At 49.5% G+C, this 13984-nt stretch overlaps 1 protein-coding gene across 2 annotated transcripts in view; it reads left to right on the top strand.

Moving 5' to 3' along the window:
* LOC138737501 (protein spire homolog 1-like) overlaps positions 1-13984 on the top strand; it is a 37384-nt gene that overhangs the window by 8607 nt on the left and 14793 nt on the right. Inside the window, exons 2-3 of one of the 2 annotated variants that reach the window (XM_069888195.1) lie at positions 1425-1497; positions 9642-9787. In XM_069888195.1, coding sequence (XP_069744296.1) covers positions 1425-1497; positions 9642-9787 — 219 coding nt within the window. Of the gene's footprint in view, positions 1-1424; positions 1498-9641; positions 9788-13984 lie in introns of those variants that run through there. The other variant, XM_069888196.1, reaches the window with a different exon arrangement.

The following is a 13984-nucleotide window of genomic DNA, read 5'->3' as shown; positions in this document are numbered from 1 at the left end:
GGAACCCCAGTGGCACAGCGTTTCTTGGAGCTGCAGATGGAGTCGGGACGCCGGAGGGAAGATTGGGGCTCCCCGCCGGGCGATGGGGGCTCCGGCCGCCGGCCGCCCTGTGCCTTCCCAATGGACGAGTGGCGGGTGCCCGGAGTACACGTGGAGAGCGAGGCTGGTTGGGCAGGTAGGGTGGAACCCCCTGCCAATCTTGGGAGTGGCGTGGGCTGGATCGGGATTAGCCGCGCTCACCTGCTCCTCCACCGCTGACCGGGATCCCAGCGCAGTCCTGAGCGCGGAGACTGCCCTGGAAAGGTCCTGGGACACCGGCACGGAAAGAAAAGGGGGTCCGGGAGAAACTCAGCAGGTCAAGGGAGGTCCAGAAGAAACTCAGCAGGTCAAAGGGGGGCTCCGGCAGAAACTCAGCAGGTCAAAGGGGGGCTCCGGCAGAAACTCAGCAGGTCAAAGGGGGGCTCCGGCAGAAACTCAGCAGGTCAAGGGGGGTCCGGGAGAAACTCAGCAGGTCAAGTGGGGTCCGGCAGAAACTCAGGGGGGGCCTGACCTCGCCAGGACCGTTGCCCACTCCCCCTCCCTGCCGCAGGCCGACCCGCGACTCATGGTGACGGGGCCGCTGATCCGCCGAGATGCCGCCCTGCAGCGAGAGCCGATGTCCCTGCACTGTCGTTGTCCAACCCGATCGCCCGCAAACCCCACCCTCCCGCACACAGGCCTGAGTAAGTATTATGAACTTTAATCTCAGGATAAAACGATCTTCCAATAGTTTCACGTCACAGTGATAAATGTTTTCCTGGTTAAAAATGGTCCTCCACCTGGATACAAGCTCATTAGGCATAAAACTTGAAAAGTGTGTAAATCAAAGGATACCTGTACTAATGGAAAAAGGGAATGGCAAATAACCCTGCTAGAATTCATGCCCACAATCAGTCACCCATTTGATTGTTTCAGGAATCATGTTATTCTCCCACATTCTCAATAGCCCTCAGATTTTACTATTCGACAGCACACTAGCAACATTTGACAAATCCTCTATAGAGAAATATTATTTATTGAATATTTTGTTTCTCATTTGTTAATGCTTCTGGAAAGAGTTTATCCAAAACTATTATTAAACATTTATTTTAATAAGAAAAAGTTTAACATTACATGTGTTGAAAGAAGAGAAAACATGCAGATGTTGTTGAAAATTTTCAATAAATATTTAGTTCGGCCCTCGACTTAGTCCAAGTTTTTAATTTTGGCCCTCCGTGAATTTGAGTTTGACACCTCTGGTTTACACAATCCCTTGTGGATACAAATGTATTAATTAGTGATTCTCTCCACATTGGTAACATGATGACCATGTTGAGAGCACACAAAAGTAAACACATTGTGTGTATTTGTGTACATGTTGATGAAGAAATCTTGATCTGTTCCAGGCAGACCGTTCTGGTTTGGAACAGAACAGTGGAAGGGAAAGCCGTTCATCAGATACGGTCCAGAATCAAGCAGGTGGGAACCCATCTGGAGCTGGTCAGAGTGGGTGTGGTCTGTGGTAGGTTTTTGAGGTGGAAAGTTTCAGATGTGGTGGAACAAACAGTGACTGAGGAGGAGAGGCAGCTGATTGACAAAGATTGAGAGTTTAGTTTTACAATCAGCTAATTCCAATATCTCTGCTTCCCTCTGTCCAACCCCATCAAAACCTCCATGGTCAGGATGTTCTATCCAGGCTCTGCTGCATACTTTAGCTCCATCTCATTATCTTGTGTGTGTTTGGGTTCACTGCAAATTCTTCCACACTCGTCTTTAGAAATTGGTTATGTGCTTAGCAGCAAGAACTTGAGTGAGACTTTCCTTTCAGATTTGTTACTGCCATCAAGGGTTTGCATTCCACCTTTCTGGCTCAAAACCTGAAGATTCAATCTTCTTGACTGATCTTCCAAGTCTCTGGGGTGTGTGACTTCTAGAATAAGTTGCATTGAGCCATTTGTTTAATGTTCCCAGTTTGTTTTTCTTGCCTGATCTCATTGGGACATTGGCTTATGTAACCAATCCTCGCCCTTGCATTCCTGTTGTTCACCCCCACATCTCTGCAGATGTCAGCTCAAAACATTATTTGCACCCCCCCCCCCCCCATCATACTTTGGGCCTTTCTGGCTAAGCCAACTTTTGATCCCTCTTGAGTAGACAAAGAACCCATCGGGTACCTCCAGCAGCCCTCTGTCTACTCAAGGATCTGGTATCTGCAGCTTTTGATCTATCTTAGTGTTGCCTCCTGTTCGCTGGACTTGTGTTGCCTCCTGTTCGCTGGACTTGTGTTGCCTCCTGTTCGCTGGACTTGTGTTGCCTCCTGTTCGCTGGACTTGTGTTGCCTCCTGTTCGCTGGACTTGTGTTGCCTCCTGTTCGCTGGACTTGTGTTGCCTCCTGTTCGCTGGACTTGTGTTGCCTCCTGTTCGCTGGACTTGTGTTGCCTCCTGTTCGCTGGACTTGTGTTGCCTCCTGTTCGCTGGACTTGTGTTGCCTCCTGTTCGCTGGACTTGTGTTGCCTCCTGTTCGCTGGACTTGTGTTGCCTCCTGTTCGCTGGACTTGTGTTGCCTCCTGTTCGCTGGACTTGTGTTGCCTCCTGTTCGCTGGACTTGTGTTGCCTCCTGTTCGCTGGACTTGTGTTGCCTCCTGTTCGCTGGACTTGTGTTGCCTCCTGTTCGCTGGACTTGTGTTGCCTCCTGTTCGCTGGACTTGTGTTGCCTCCTGTTCGCTGGACTTGTGTTGCCTCCTGTTCGCTGGACTTGTGTTGCCTCCTGTTCGCTGGACTTGTGTTGCCTCCGGTTCGCTGGACTTGTGTTGCCTCCGGTTCGCTGGACTTGTGTTGCCTCCGGTTCGCTGGACTTGTGTTGCCTCCGGTTCGCTGGACTTGTGTTGCCTCCGGTTCGCTGACTTGTGTTGCCTCCGGTTCGCTGGACTTGTGTTGCCTCCGGTTCGCTGGACTTGTGTTGCCTCCGGTTCGCTGGACTTGTGTTGCCTCCGGTTCGCTGGACTTGTGTTGCCTCCGGTTCGCTGGACTTGTGTTGCCTCCGGTTCGCTGGACTTGTGTTGCCTCCGGTTCGCTGGACTTGTGTTGCCTCCGGTTCGCTGGACTTGTGTTGCCTCCGGTTCGCTGGACTTGTGTTGCCTCCGGTTCGCTGGACTTGTGTTGCCTCCGGTTCGCTGGACTTGTGTTGCCTCCGGTTCGCTGGACTTGTGTTGCCTCCGGTTCGCTGGACTTGTGTTGCCTCCGGTTCGCTGGACTTGTGTTGCCTCCGGTTCGCTGGACTTGTGTTGCCTCCGGTTCGCTGGACTTGTGTTGCCTCCGGTTCGCTGGACTTGTGTTGCCTCCGGTTCGCTGGACTTGTGTTGCCTCCTGTTCGCTGGACTTGTGTTGCCTCCTGTTCGCTGGACTTGTGTTGCCTCCTGTTCGCTGGACTTGTGTTGCCTCCTGTTCGCTGGACTTGTGTTGCCTCCTGTTCGCTGGACTTGTGTTGCCTCCTGTTCGCTGGACTTGTGTTGCCTCCTGTTCGCTGGACTTGTGTTGCCTCCTGTTCGCTGGACTTGTGTTGCCTCCTGTTCGCTGGACTTGTGTTGCCTCCTGTTCGCTGGACTTGTGTTGCCTCCTGTTCGCTGGACTTGTGTTGCCTCCTGTTCGCTGGACTTGTGTTGCCTCCTGTTCGCTGGACTTGTGTTGCCTCCTGTTCGCTGGACTTGTGTTGCCTCCTGTTCGCTGGACTTGTGTTGCCTCCTGTTCGCTGGACTTGTGTTGCCTCCTGTTCGCTGGACTTGTGTTGCCTCCTGTTCGCTGGACTTGTGTTGCCTCCTGTTCGCTGGACTTGTGTTGCCTCCTGTTCGCTGGACTTGTGTTGCCTCCTGTTCGCTGGACTTGTGTTGCCTCCTGTTCGCTGGACTTGTGTTGCCTCCTGTTCGCTGGACTTGTGTTGCCTCCTGTTCGCTGGACTTGTGTTGCCTCCTGTTCGCTGGACTTGTGTTGCCTCCTGTTCGCTGGACTTGTGTTGCCTCCTGTTCGCTGGACTTGTGTTGCCTCCTGTTCGCTGACTTGTGTTGCCTCCTGTTCGCTGGACTTGTGTTGCCTCCTGTTCGCTGGACTTGTGTTGCCTCCTGTTCGCTGGACTTGTGTTGCCTCCTGTTCGCTGGACTTGTGTTGCCTCCTGTTCGCTGGACTTGTGTTGCCTCCTGTTCGCTGGACTTGTGTTGCCTCCTGTTCGCTGGACTTGTGTTGCCTCCTGTTCGCTGGACTTGTGTTGCCTCCTGTTCGCTGGACTTGTGTTGCCTCCTGTTCGCTGGACTTGTGTTGCCTCCTGTTCGCTGGACTTGTGTTGCCTCCTGTTCGCTGGACTTGTGTTGCCTCCTGTTCGCTGGACTTGTGTTGCCTCCTGTTCGCTGGACTTGTGTTGCCTCCTGTTCGCTGGACTTGTGTTGCCTCCTGTTCGCTGGACTTGTGTTGCCTCCTGTTCGCTGGACTTGTGTTGCCTCCTGTTCGCTGGACTTGTGTTGCCTCCTGTTCGCTGGACTTGTGTTGCCTCCTGTTCGCTGGACTTGTGTTGCCTCCTGTTCGCTGGACTTGTGTTGCCTCCTGTTCGCTGGACTTGTGTTGCCTCCTGTTCGCTGGACTTGTGTTGCCTCCTGTTCGCTGGACTTGTGTTGCCTCCGGTTCGCTGGACTTGTGTTGCCTCCGGTTCGCTGGACTTGTGTTGCCTCCGGTTCGCTGGACTTGTGTTGCCTCCGGTTCGCTGGACTTGTGTTGCCTCCGGTTCGCTGGACTTGTGTTGCCTCCGGTTCGCTGGACTTGTGTTGCCTCCGGTTCGCTGGACTTGTGTTGCCTCCGGTTCGCTGGACTTGTGTTGCCTCCGGTTCGCTGGACTTGTGTTGCCTCCGGTTCGCTGGACTTGTGTTGCCTCCGGTTCGCTGGACTTGTGTTGCCTCCGGTTCGCTGGACTTGTGTTGCCTCCGGTTCGCTGGACTTGTGTTGCCTCCGGTTCGCTGGACTTGTGTTGCCTCCGGTTCGCTGGACTTGTGTTGCCTCCTGTTCGCTGGACTTGTGTTGCCTCCTGTTCGCTGGACTTGTGTTGCCTCCTGTTCGCTGGACTTGTGTTGCCTCCTGTTCGCTGGACTTGTGTTGCCTCCTGTTCGCTGGACTTGTGTTGCCTCCTGTTCGCTGGACTTGTGTTGCCTCCTGTTCGCTGGACTTGTGTTGCCTCCTGTTCGCTGGACTTGTGTTGCCTCCTGTTCGCTGGACTTGTGTTGCCTCCTGTTCGCTGGACTTGTGTTGCTCCTGTTCGCTGGACTTGTGTTGCCTCCTGTTCGCTGGACTTGTGTTGCCTCCTGTTCGCTGGACTTGTGTTGCCTCCTGTTCGCTGGACTTGTGTTGCCTCCTGTTCGCTGGACTTGTGTTGCCTCCTGTTCGCTGGACTTGTGTTGCCTCCTGTTCGCTGGACTTGTGTTGCCTCCTGTTCGCTGGACTTGTGTTGCCTCCTGTTCGCTGGACTTGTGTTGCCTCCTGTTCGCTGGACTTGTGTTGCCTCCTGTTCGCTGGACTTGTGTTGCCTCCTGTTCGCTGGACTTGTGTTGCCTCCTGTTCGCTGGACTTGTGTTGCCTCCTGTTCGCTGGACTTGTGTTGCCTCCTGTTCGCTGGACTTGTGTTGCCTCCTGTTCGCTGGACTTGTGTTGCCTCCTGTTCGCTGGACTTGTGTTGCCTCCTGTTCGCTGGACTTGTGTTGCCTCCTGTTCGCTGGACTTGTGTTGCCTCCTGTTCGCTGGACTTGTGTTGCCTCCTGTTCGCTGGACTTGTGTTGCCTTCCTGTTCGCTGGACTTGTGTTGCCTCCTGTTCGCTGGACTTGTGTTGCCTCCTGTTCGCTGGACTTGTGTTGCCTCCGGTTCGCTGGACTTGTGTTGCCTCCGTTCGCTGGACTTGTGTTGCCTCCGGTTCGCTGGACTTGTGTTGCCTCCGGTTCGCTGGACTTGTGTTGCCTCCGGTTCGCTGGACTTGTGTTGCCTCCGGTTCGCTGGACTTGTGTTGCCTCCGGTTCGCTGGACTTGTGTTGCCTCCGGTTCGCTGGACTTGTGTTGCCTCCGGTTCGCTGGACTTGTGTTGCCTCCGGTTCGCTGGACTTGTGTTGCCTCCGGTTCGCTGGACTTGTGTTGCCTCCGGTTCGCTGGACTTGTGTTGCCTCCGGTTCGCTGGACTTGTGTTGCCTCCGGTTCGCTGGACTTGTGTTGCCTCCGGTTCGCTGGACTTGTGTTGCCTCCGGTTCGCTGGACTTGTGTTGCCTCCGGTTCGCTGGACTTGTGTTGCCTCCGGTTCGCTGGACTTGTGTTGCCTCCTGTTCGCTGGACTTGTGTTGCCTCCGGTTCGCTGGACTTGTGTTGCCTCCTGTTCGCTGGACTTGTGTTGCCTCCTGTTCGCTGGACTTGTGTTGCCTCCTGTTCGCTGGACTTGTGTTGCCTCCTGTTCGCTGGACTTGTGTTGCCTCCTGTTCGCTGGACTTGTGTTGCCTCCTGTTCGCTGGACTTGTGTTGCCTCCTGTTCGCTGGACTTGTGTTGCCTCCTGTTCGCTGGACTTGTGTTGCCTCCTGTTCGCTGGACTTGTGTTGCCTCCTGTTCGCTGGACTTGTGTTGCCTCCTGTTCGCTGGACTTGTGTTGCCTCCTGTTCGCTGGACTTGTGTTGCCTCCTGTTCGCTGGACTTGTGTTGCCTCCTGTTCGCTGGACTTGTGTTGCCTCCTGTTCGCTGGACTTGTGTTGCCTCCTGTTCGCTGGACTTGTGTTGCCTCCTGTTCGCTGGACTTGTGTTGCCTCCTGTTCGCTGGACTTGTGTTGCCTCCTGTTCGCTGACTTGTGTTGCCTCCTGTTCGCTGGACTTGTGTTGCCTCCTGTTCGCTGGACTTGTGTTGCCTCCTGTTCGCTGGACTTGTGTTGCCTCCTGTTCGCTGGACTTGTGTTGCCTCCTGTTCGCTGGACTTGTGTTGCCTCCTGTTCGCTGGACTTGTGTTGCCTCCTGTTCGCTGGACTTGTGTTGCCTCCTGTTCGCTGGACTTGTGTTGCCTCCTGTTCGCTGGACTTGTGTTGCCTCCTGTTCGCTGGACTTGTGTTGCCTCCTGTTCGCTGGACTTGTGTTGCCTCCTGTTCGCTGGACTTGTGTTGCCTCCTGTTCGCTGGACTTGTGTTGCCTCCTGTTCGCTGGACTTGTGTTGCCTCCTGTTCGCTGGACTTGTGTTGCCTCCTGTTCGCTGGACTTGTGTTGCCTCCTGTTCGCTGGACTTGTGTTGCCTCCTGTTCGCTGGACTTGTGTTGCCTCCTGTTCGCTGGACTTGTGTTGCCTCCTGTTCGCTGGACTTGTGTTGCCTCCTGTTCGCTGGACTTGTGTTGCCTCCTGTTCGCTGGACTTGTGTTGCCTCCTGTTCGCTGGACTTGTGTTGCCTCCTGTTCGCTGGACTTGTGTTGCCTCCTGTTCGCTGGACTTGTGTTGCCTCCTGTTCGCTGGACTTGTGTTGCCTCCTGTTCGCTGGACTTGTGTTGCCTCCTGTTCGCTGGACTTGTGTTGCCTCCTGTTCGCTGGACTTGTGTTGCCTCCTGTTCGCTGGACTTGTGTTGCCTCCTGTTCGCTGGACTTGTGTTGCCTCCTGTTCGCTGGACTTGTGTTGCCTCCTGTTCGCTGGACTTGTGTTGCCTCCTGTTCGCTGGACTTGTGTTGCCTCCTGTTCGCTGGACTTGTGTTGCCTCCTGTTCGCTGGACTTGTGTTGCCTCCTGTTCGCTGGACTTGTGTTGCCTCCTGTTCGCTGGACTTGTGTTGCCTCCTGTTCGCTGGACTTGTGTTGCCTCCTGTTCGCTGGACTTGTGTTGCCTCCTGTTCGCTGGACTTGTGTTGCCTCCTGTTCGCTGGACTTGTGTTGCCTCCTGTTCGCTGGACTTGTGTTGCCTCCTGTTCGCTGGACTTGTGTTGCCTCCTGTTCGCTGGACTTGTGTTGCCTCCTGTTCGCTGGACTTGTGTTGCCTCCTGTTCGCTGGACTTGTGTTGCCTCCTGTTCGCTGGACTTGTGTTGCCTCCTGTTCGCTGGACTTGTGTTGCCTCCTGTTCGCTGGACTTGTGTTGCCTCCTGTTCGCTGGACTTGTGTTGCCTCCTGTTCGCTGGACTTGTGTTGCCTCCTGTTCGCTGGACTTGTGTTGCCTCCTGTTCGCTGGACTTGTGTTGCCTCCTGTTCGCTGGACTTGTGTTGCCTCCTGTTCGCTGGACTTGTGTTGCCTCCTGTTCGCTGGACTTGTGTTGCCTCCTGTTCGCTGGACTTGTGTTGCCTCCTGTTCGCTGGACTTGTGTTGCCTCCTGTTCGCTGGACTTGTGTTGCCTCCTGTTCGCTGGACTTGTGTTGCCTCCTGTTCGCTGGACTTGTGTTGCCTCCTGTTCGCTGGACTTGTGTTGCCTCCTGTTCGCTGGACTTGTGTTGCCTCCTGTTCGCTGGACTTGTGTTGCCTCCTGTTCGCTGGACTTGTGTTGCCTCCTGTTCGCTGGACTTGTGTTGCCTCCTGTTCGCTGGACTTGTGTTGCCTCCTGTTCGCTGGACTTGTGTTGCCTCCTGTTCGCTGGACTTGTGTTGCCTCCTGTTCGCTGGACTTGTGTTGCCTCCTGTTCGCTGGACTTGTGTTGCCTCCTGTTCGCTGGACTTGTGTTGCCTCCTGTTCGCTGGACTTGTGTTGCCTCCTGTTCGCTGGACTTGTGTTGCCTCCTGTTCGCTGGACTTGTGCTGACTAATCACAACACCACGTGGCCCAAATGTCTTTCCTTACTGAAGTCTCGCATCCAAAAATAAACCATGCAATTCAGAAACCCCTCTCCCTATCTAATCATCCCTATTACTGCAACATCCATAATCTGTTCTCTCCAATGTGTTCCAATGATCTGTCCACAACAGATCCTGGACACTTATAGATGGGGATTCCCCTTCATCTGTAGTTTGTGTTTGTGTTGGAGTTTTTAAATGTATTATCAATAAATAATGATCACACCACCCATGGACCAAGCTTTTAATCATGTGGGAGAAGGGGACAAAATTGAAATCTTGAATGGCTTGATTGCTCAGGGCAATGCAGATGTAAAGAGCTTTACTTGTAACTGCCTCTCTACACTGGGCTTGCAAGGAACTTTGATCAAGTTGAGGTGGGGGAAGGACAAAACCTCGGTTTCCCCAACCTTCAGGCTTGGAGGAGGAGGAGGTCTCTGTGGTTCAGGAGTTTTATGCAAGGACGTGGCTGACAAATGGTATCAATGACAGCTTGAATTAGTTACATTCTATTGGGTTGGCCACTTTAAGGTGGTCATTGGTCAAGAGAAACCTTGCATTTGCTGAGTCAAAGACTGAAAACAATGCACTTTTAAGTTTCCCCCCCCCCCCTGCATGAGTAATCCATTGGGAAGCAGCTTGTTAAGTTAGTCTTTGTGAGAAAATGAGGCAGTGTTGCTTATTGTAATTAGCAAGTAGATGTTGGATAATTTTGATCACATTCACAAAATTTTGTGTACAAGTGACTTCATGTAGGTGTTGGTATTATTTAAGGGTCTCGATACACAGCTCTAAGATTTAAAACCACAACAACTTCTGCTCATTCTGCAGATATCTCGGCAGGAAGGGTGTCGCCAAAGCCTTCATCCTGGTTGGACGTGACTAAGCCTTTGATGCATTCACTCCACAAGTACAAGTTTCGATATCCTTTACAAATAGGCAAACCTTTGGACGTAGGTTATGAATTTGTAGAAAATGTAAGCCCCAGACTGCATTTGGAATCTTTGTTTTCCAAGAGTTCCCAAAAACTATTTAATTGCAATGTATATTTCTGTGCAATTTGTAAAATGTGCATGGTTCTGACATGTTGAATATGATTTTCTTCTTTTGAAAATCAAACTGCAGATGCAGGAAATCTGAAATAAAAATGCTAAAAAGTATCAGCGCATCAGAGCATCCGTGGAAAGAGCAACAGTAAGAATTTCTGGTTGAAGACCCCAGTTCTGAAATGTTAACTTGGTTTCACTTTTCAGTCACTGCATAATGGACTGAGCCTTTCCAAGAAGATTTTCTGCCTGAATATGTGGTCTGCTCTACCAATTGGGAATGCTTTGGGGAAGAGTGATTCAAATCTAACAAAAAGTGCTTTTAAAATGCCTTCACTGGAGGCAGCTTTAATTTGGATTTTAGTTTTAATTTTATAATGTTTGATTTTTAAAAAATTTTTAAAAGACCTCATGGAGGCATCCATTTTGAATCTACCCAGGCCGCAAAAGCTCATCTCCTGACTCCCTATAGTGGTCACGATTAGCATCCCCTTGTACATCCCCTTGAGATGTTTAATTTAACAACATGACACACTAATACAGTAATCATTTCAATTTAACTTTTCGTGGGCAGTTCTCTTTTTAGAGATTGTCTGTCAGGTGCTTTGATAACGTAGCAATGGTGTTGTTTCCTCTGTTACTTGCAGGCTGGATCTTCTGCATTTGTCTGCAGTGTCTCTTGCATTTTAAGCAGGCTCTTTCAATTCCTCCTCAGTATTTGACCCTCCTCTGTACTGACTGTAGGATCTTGGATTTACTTCCTCCAGAGCAGTGGCCTTTTTGTCTCAAGTGTTGCAATCTCTGAGTCTCACTGTCATGTTGTGCCAGTGGCCCTAAGCTTCTTGCTGACTTGACATAGTTTGTTTTTGTCTCCATTGAAGAACTTTTGTTTCTGTTTGGAATGTCCATTGTTTGAGCCTGCAGAGTAGGGAAATGTTGTGCATAGTCTACTTCCTATCAGATGTTCGTGGAGAAGCTCCATAACTCAATAGAGCTAGATATGGATCTGAGCCCCTGTCTTGTGCTTTCTTGAGCAACTGTTTGACTATGTGAACTCCTTTCTCTGCTTTACTGCTTGACTGTGGATGCAGAGGACTTGAAGTCACATGTCGAAAATCATACTCTTCTGCAAAGTTCTAGAATTCTCTACAGCTGTAGCATGGTCCATTGTCACTGTAGACAATTTGAGGAATTCCATGTCTTGCAAAGATCAGTTTCATATTTTTGATCACATAGCAGCAGACCTGTTAGGAAGCAGTGCAATCTCTGGATAGTTCAATAGTCAATAACCACAAGTAATTATTTACATCCATGTGGAACAAATCAGTCCCAACTTTCTGCTGTGGTTCTGCTGATCAATCATTTATGATCATGGGTTCCTTTGTCTGCTTTGTGTGATGTCTCACAGTTGGAAACCATCCTGTCAATGTCAGCGTTTATCCCTGGCCAATAAACAGCAGGTCTGGGCCTCCTCTTGCATTTCTCCATTCCAAGGTGCCCCTTGTGCAACCTTTTCAGCATCTCATCACAGTGATTGAGGAATGACAATTGCACTCCGTCTGAGCAGAAATCCATTGACAAAACTCAGTTCGGCTCTGTAGTATGGCTGACGTTCACCTCTACGCCATCCTTCACTCAGATTCTTGATGGCCTTCTGTAGAAATGTGTCCTTTCGTTTTAGCTCTGATCTGCCTGGATTTCATGTTAAATACGAGAAATGATTCAATGATCAGATTCATGTGAAGATTCACATCTCTCTGGAAATCTCATGTACTTCACTCTGTGACATTGCCCTAGATAATGCATCAACTAACACAATGGGTTTCCCTAGTGTGTACACCCTCTTGACTAGGATTAAGATTTTGCATGCTTTGTCACCCAGCAGTGATTCATGTCCATCTTGGACTAATGTGAACATTAGGTGGTGTTCTTTATCTTTAACTTTCACCTTGGGATTACATGTATCATTTGTGTTGATGCTTTGAACTGTACAGGATTTGCATGGATGTGTGGCTTTATCTTCATTGCCCTGGTGTTGTGCTCACAGATCACATTAACCTTTGCCCCTGTGTCCAGCTTGAAAGGAATATTTGTTCCATTTTTATGTAATGACACAGTCCGCTTGTCCTGTTCATGACTGGCTGTTCAATGTCTGTTGCTTTATAATCTTTCTGCATTACTATGCCCACGAAAAGTGTCACTAAGAGCAGTTTCTCCTATAGGTGTGTAATTTCTCCTATAGTGTTTTGCATAATGATTTTGCCATTTGCACTTATTTATGGAATTTTCCATAGGCTGGGCATTATTTTGGTGCATGTTGAATGTCACATCGTTTGCACTTGAATGTCTCTCCATTTTTTTGTTTCCTTTTTTTGTTTGTGTGGACACACTGTGGCTATGACTATGCTTCCGTTTTCACTGGCTTTTGCACTATGTCTAATTCATTGTCTATGGCGGCTTGTTACGCACAGTCCATAACAGTGTTTAATTTTAAAACACATTTTATTTCTAACTCTTAAACTATAGTCTTAACTTTTAAGCTATCCTTAACACTCAATCTATCCCAAATGATGTCCAGGTGTCTTGTGTGTGATGTACCCAAACCATTGCAGTCCAGCCCAAAATCTAGAAAGTTACTTCAAAGTTCAATGTTGAAGTGTAGGCCTTTGAAATTTGATGTCCAGAATTAATGTTGAACTGCTGGGAAGGCTGGAGTTGTGGCTGCTACAGACTCTCAAATTCTTGTTGTCTTGCTTGTGAAGAAATGTCCCTCCACACGAGCTGTGGTCACAACACTCCTGGTCTTTTTGTAGGCAAGACCCAAACTAGACAGCCTCTATGAAGATCCACTGGGCTGTGACTTGTGTTGTGCTTATGTGAAATGTTGAACATTCAGTCCCTCCTATCTATACTATCCCTTAGTGATAATCCCATTTCACTAAAACAGGAGCTCGTAATAACTCGAACAATTTTTTTTGCATTCACTGGTGTGGCATATCTTCATAGCTCCAGCTAAAGTAAGCTCAGTCTCTTGCAGCAACCACTCACTTTCTAATCAAAAATGCCAAACACAACCTGATCACAGATCATTGAATCTTGCAGCAATTCAAATTTGCATGTTCTAAGTCCATTTATATATTTTTTAAAAAAAGTATCAAAGCTCTCTCCCTGCAGCTGTGTGCATGAGTGAAACATATATCTTTTGAACATTTCATTTTTCTTTGGTGAACAGCATTCATCAAACATCACTATAACCTTATTGAACTTGCTCTGGTCATCTGCCTTGGCAAAAACAATTGTGTTGAAAACCTAGTGCTTGAGGTCCCACCACAGTAACTAGCAGTACAATCCTCTGTGCATCAGGTTTGCTATAGAGTCCAATGGTTTGCAGGTACAGCATGAATCTTTGTTTGAACAACATCCACTTGTAGCTGACATTTCCAGTCCAATTTGCAACATCAGAGGCTTTACATTCTCCATATCTCTGCTGATATAAAACTGCACATTTCTGGTGTTTCTTCTACTCCTGGTATCATCTTTCTTTTATTGTAATAAAGAAGCCTGGGTTCTTAAAACTATTTATTAGCTAAAGCATACACAGACAAGACTTTGTGGAGGCATCCATTTTGAATCTAGCCAAGCTGCAACAGCTCATGTCCAAGCTCCCTCTAGTGGTCAGGATTAGCACTAGGACTCTATCAGTACAGTTTGCATGCAGTATAAAGATGGCAAATTAAGAGAAATTGTGCAGAGGTGGAAACAACCAGTTGGCATGAAGATCTCTTTCGGTTATGAGGTGATGAGTGTTTCAGTTAGTGGTGAGATGCAACAGTTAAAGAGAGAATTTAATAAAAGTTTAGAATGCTGCATGCAAAGTTTCAAGGTGGGTAAACATTTCAAACTAATTTAGTTGGAAAGCAAATGATTATGGGAAGTAATCAAGAACAAGGTTTGACTGGTCTGAAGCCCCCCACCCCCCCAAACACAGTCGACATCGTCGGCCCGGCCTGGCGGAGGCCGGTCATCTCCGCAGCCTTGGCCCGATCGGGAGTAGTGTGCATGCGCGATTCACTGCGCATGCCCAGTTCGGTCAGAGCCCAGAGGCATAGTTCCTCTGATGCTGCAATA

Source organism: Narcine bancroftii, chromosome 6 (assembly GCF_036971445.1).
Source record: "Narcine bancroftii isolate sNarBan1 chromosome 6, sNarBan1.hap1, whole genome shotgun sequence".
Taxonomy (NCBI): Eukaryota; Metazoa; Chordata; class Chondrichthyes; order Torpediniformes; family Narcinidae; genus Narcine; species Narcine bancroftii.
This window is presented reverse-complemented; position numbering and strand designations above follow the sequence as displayed.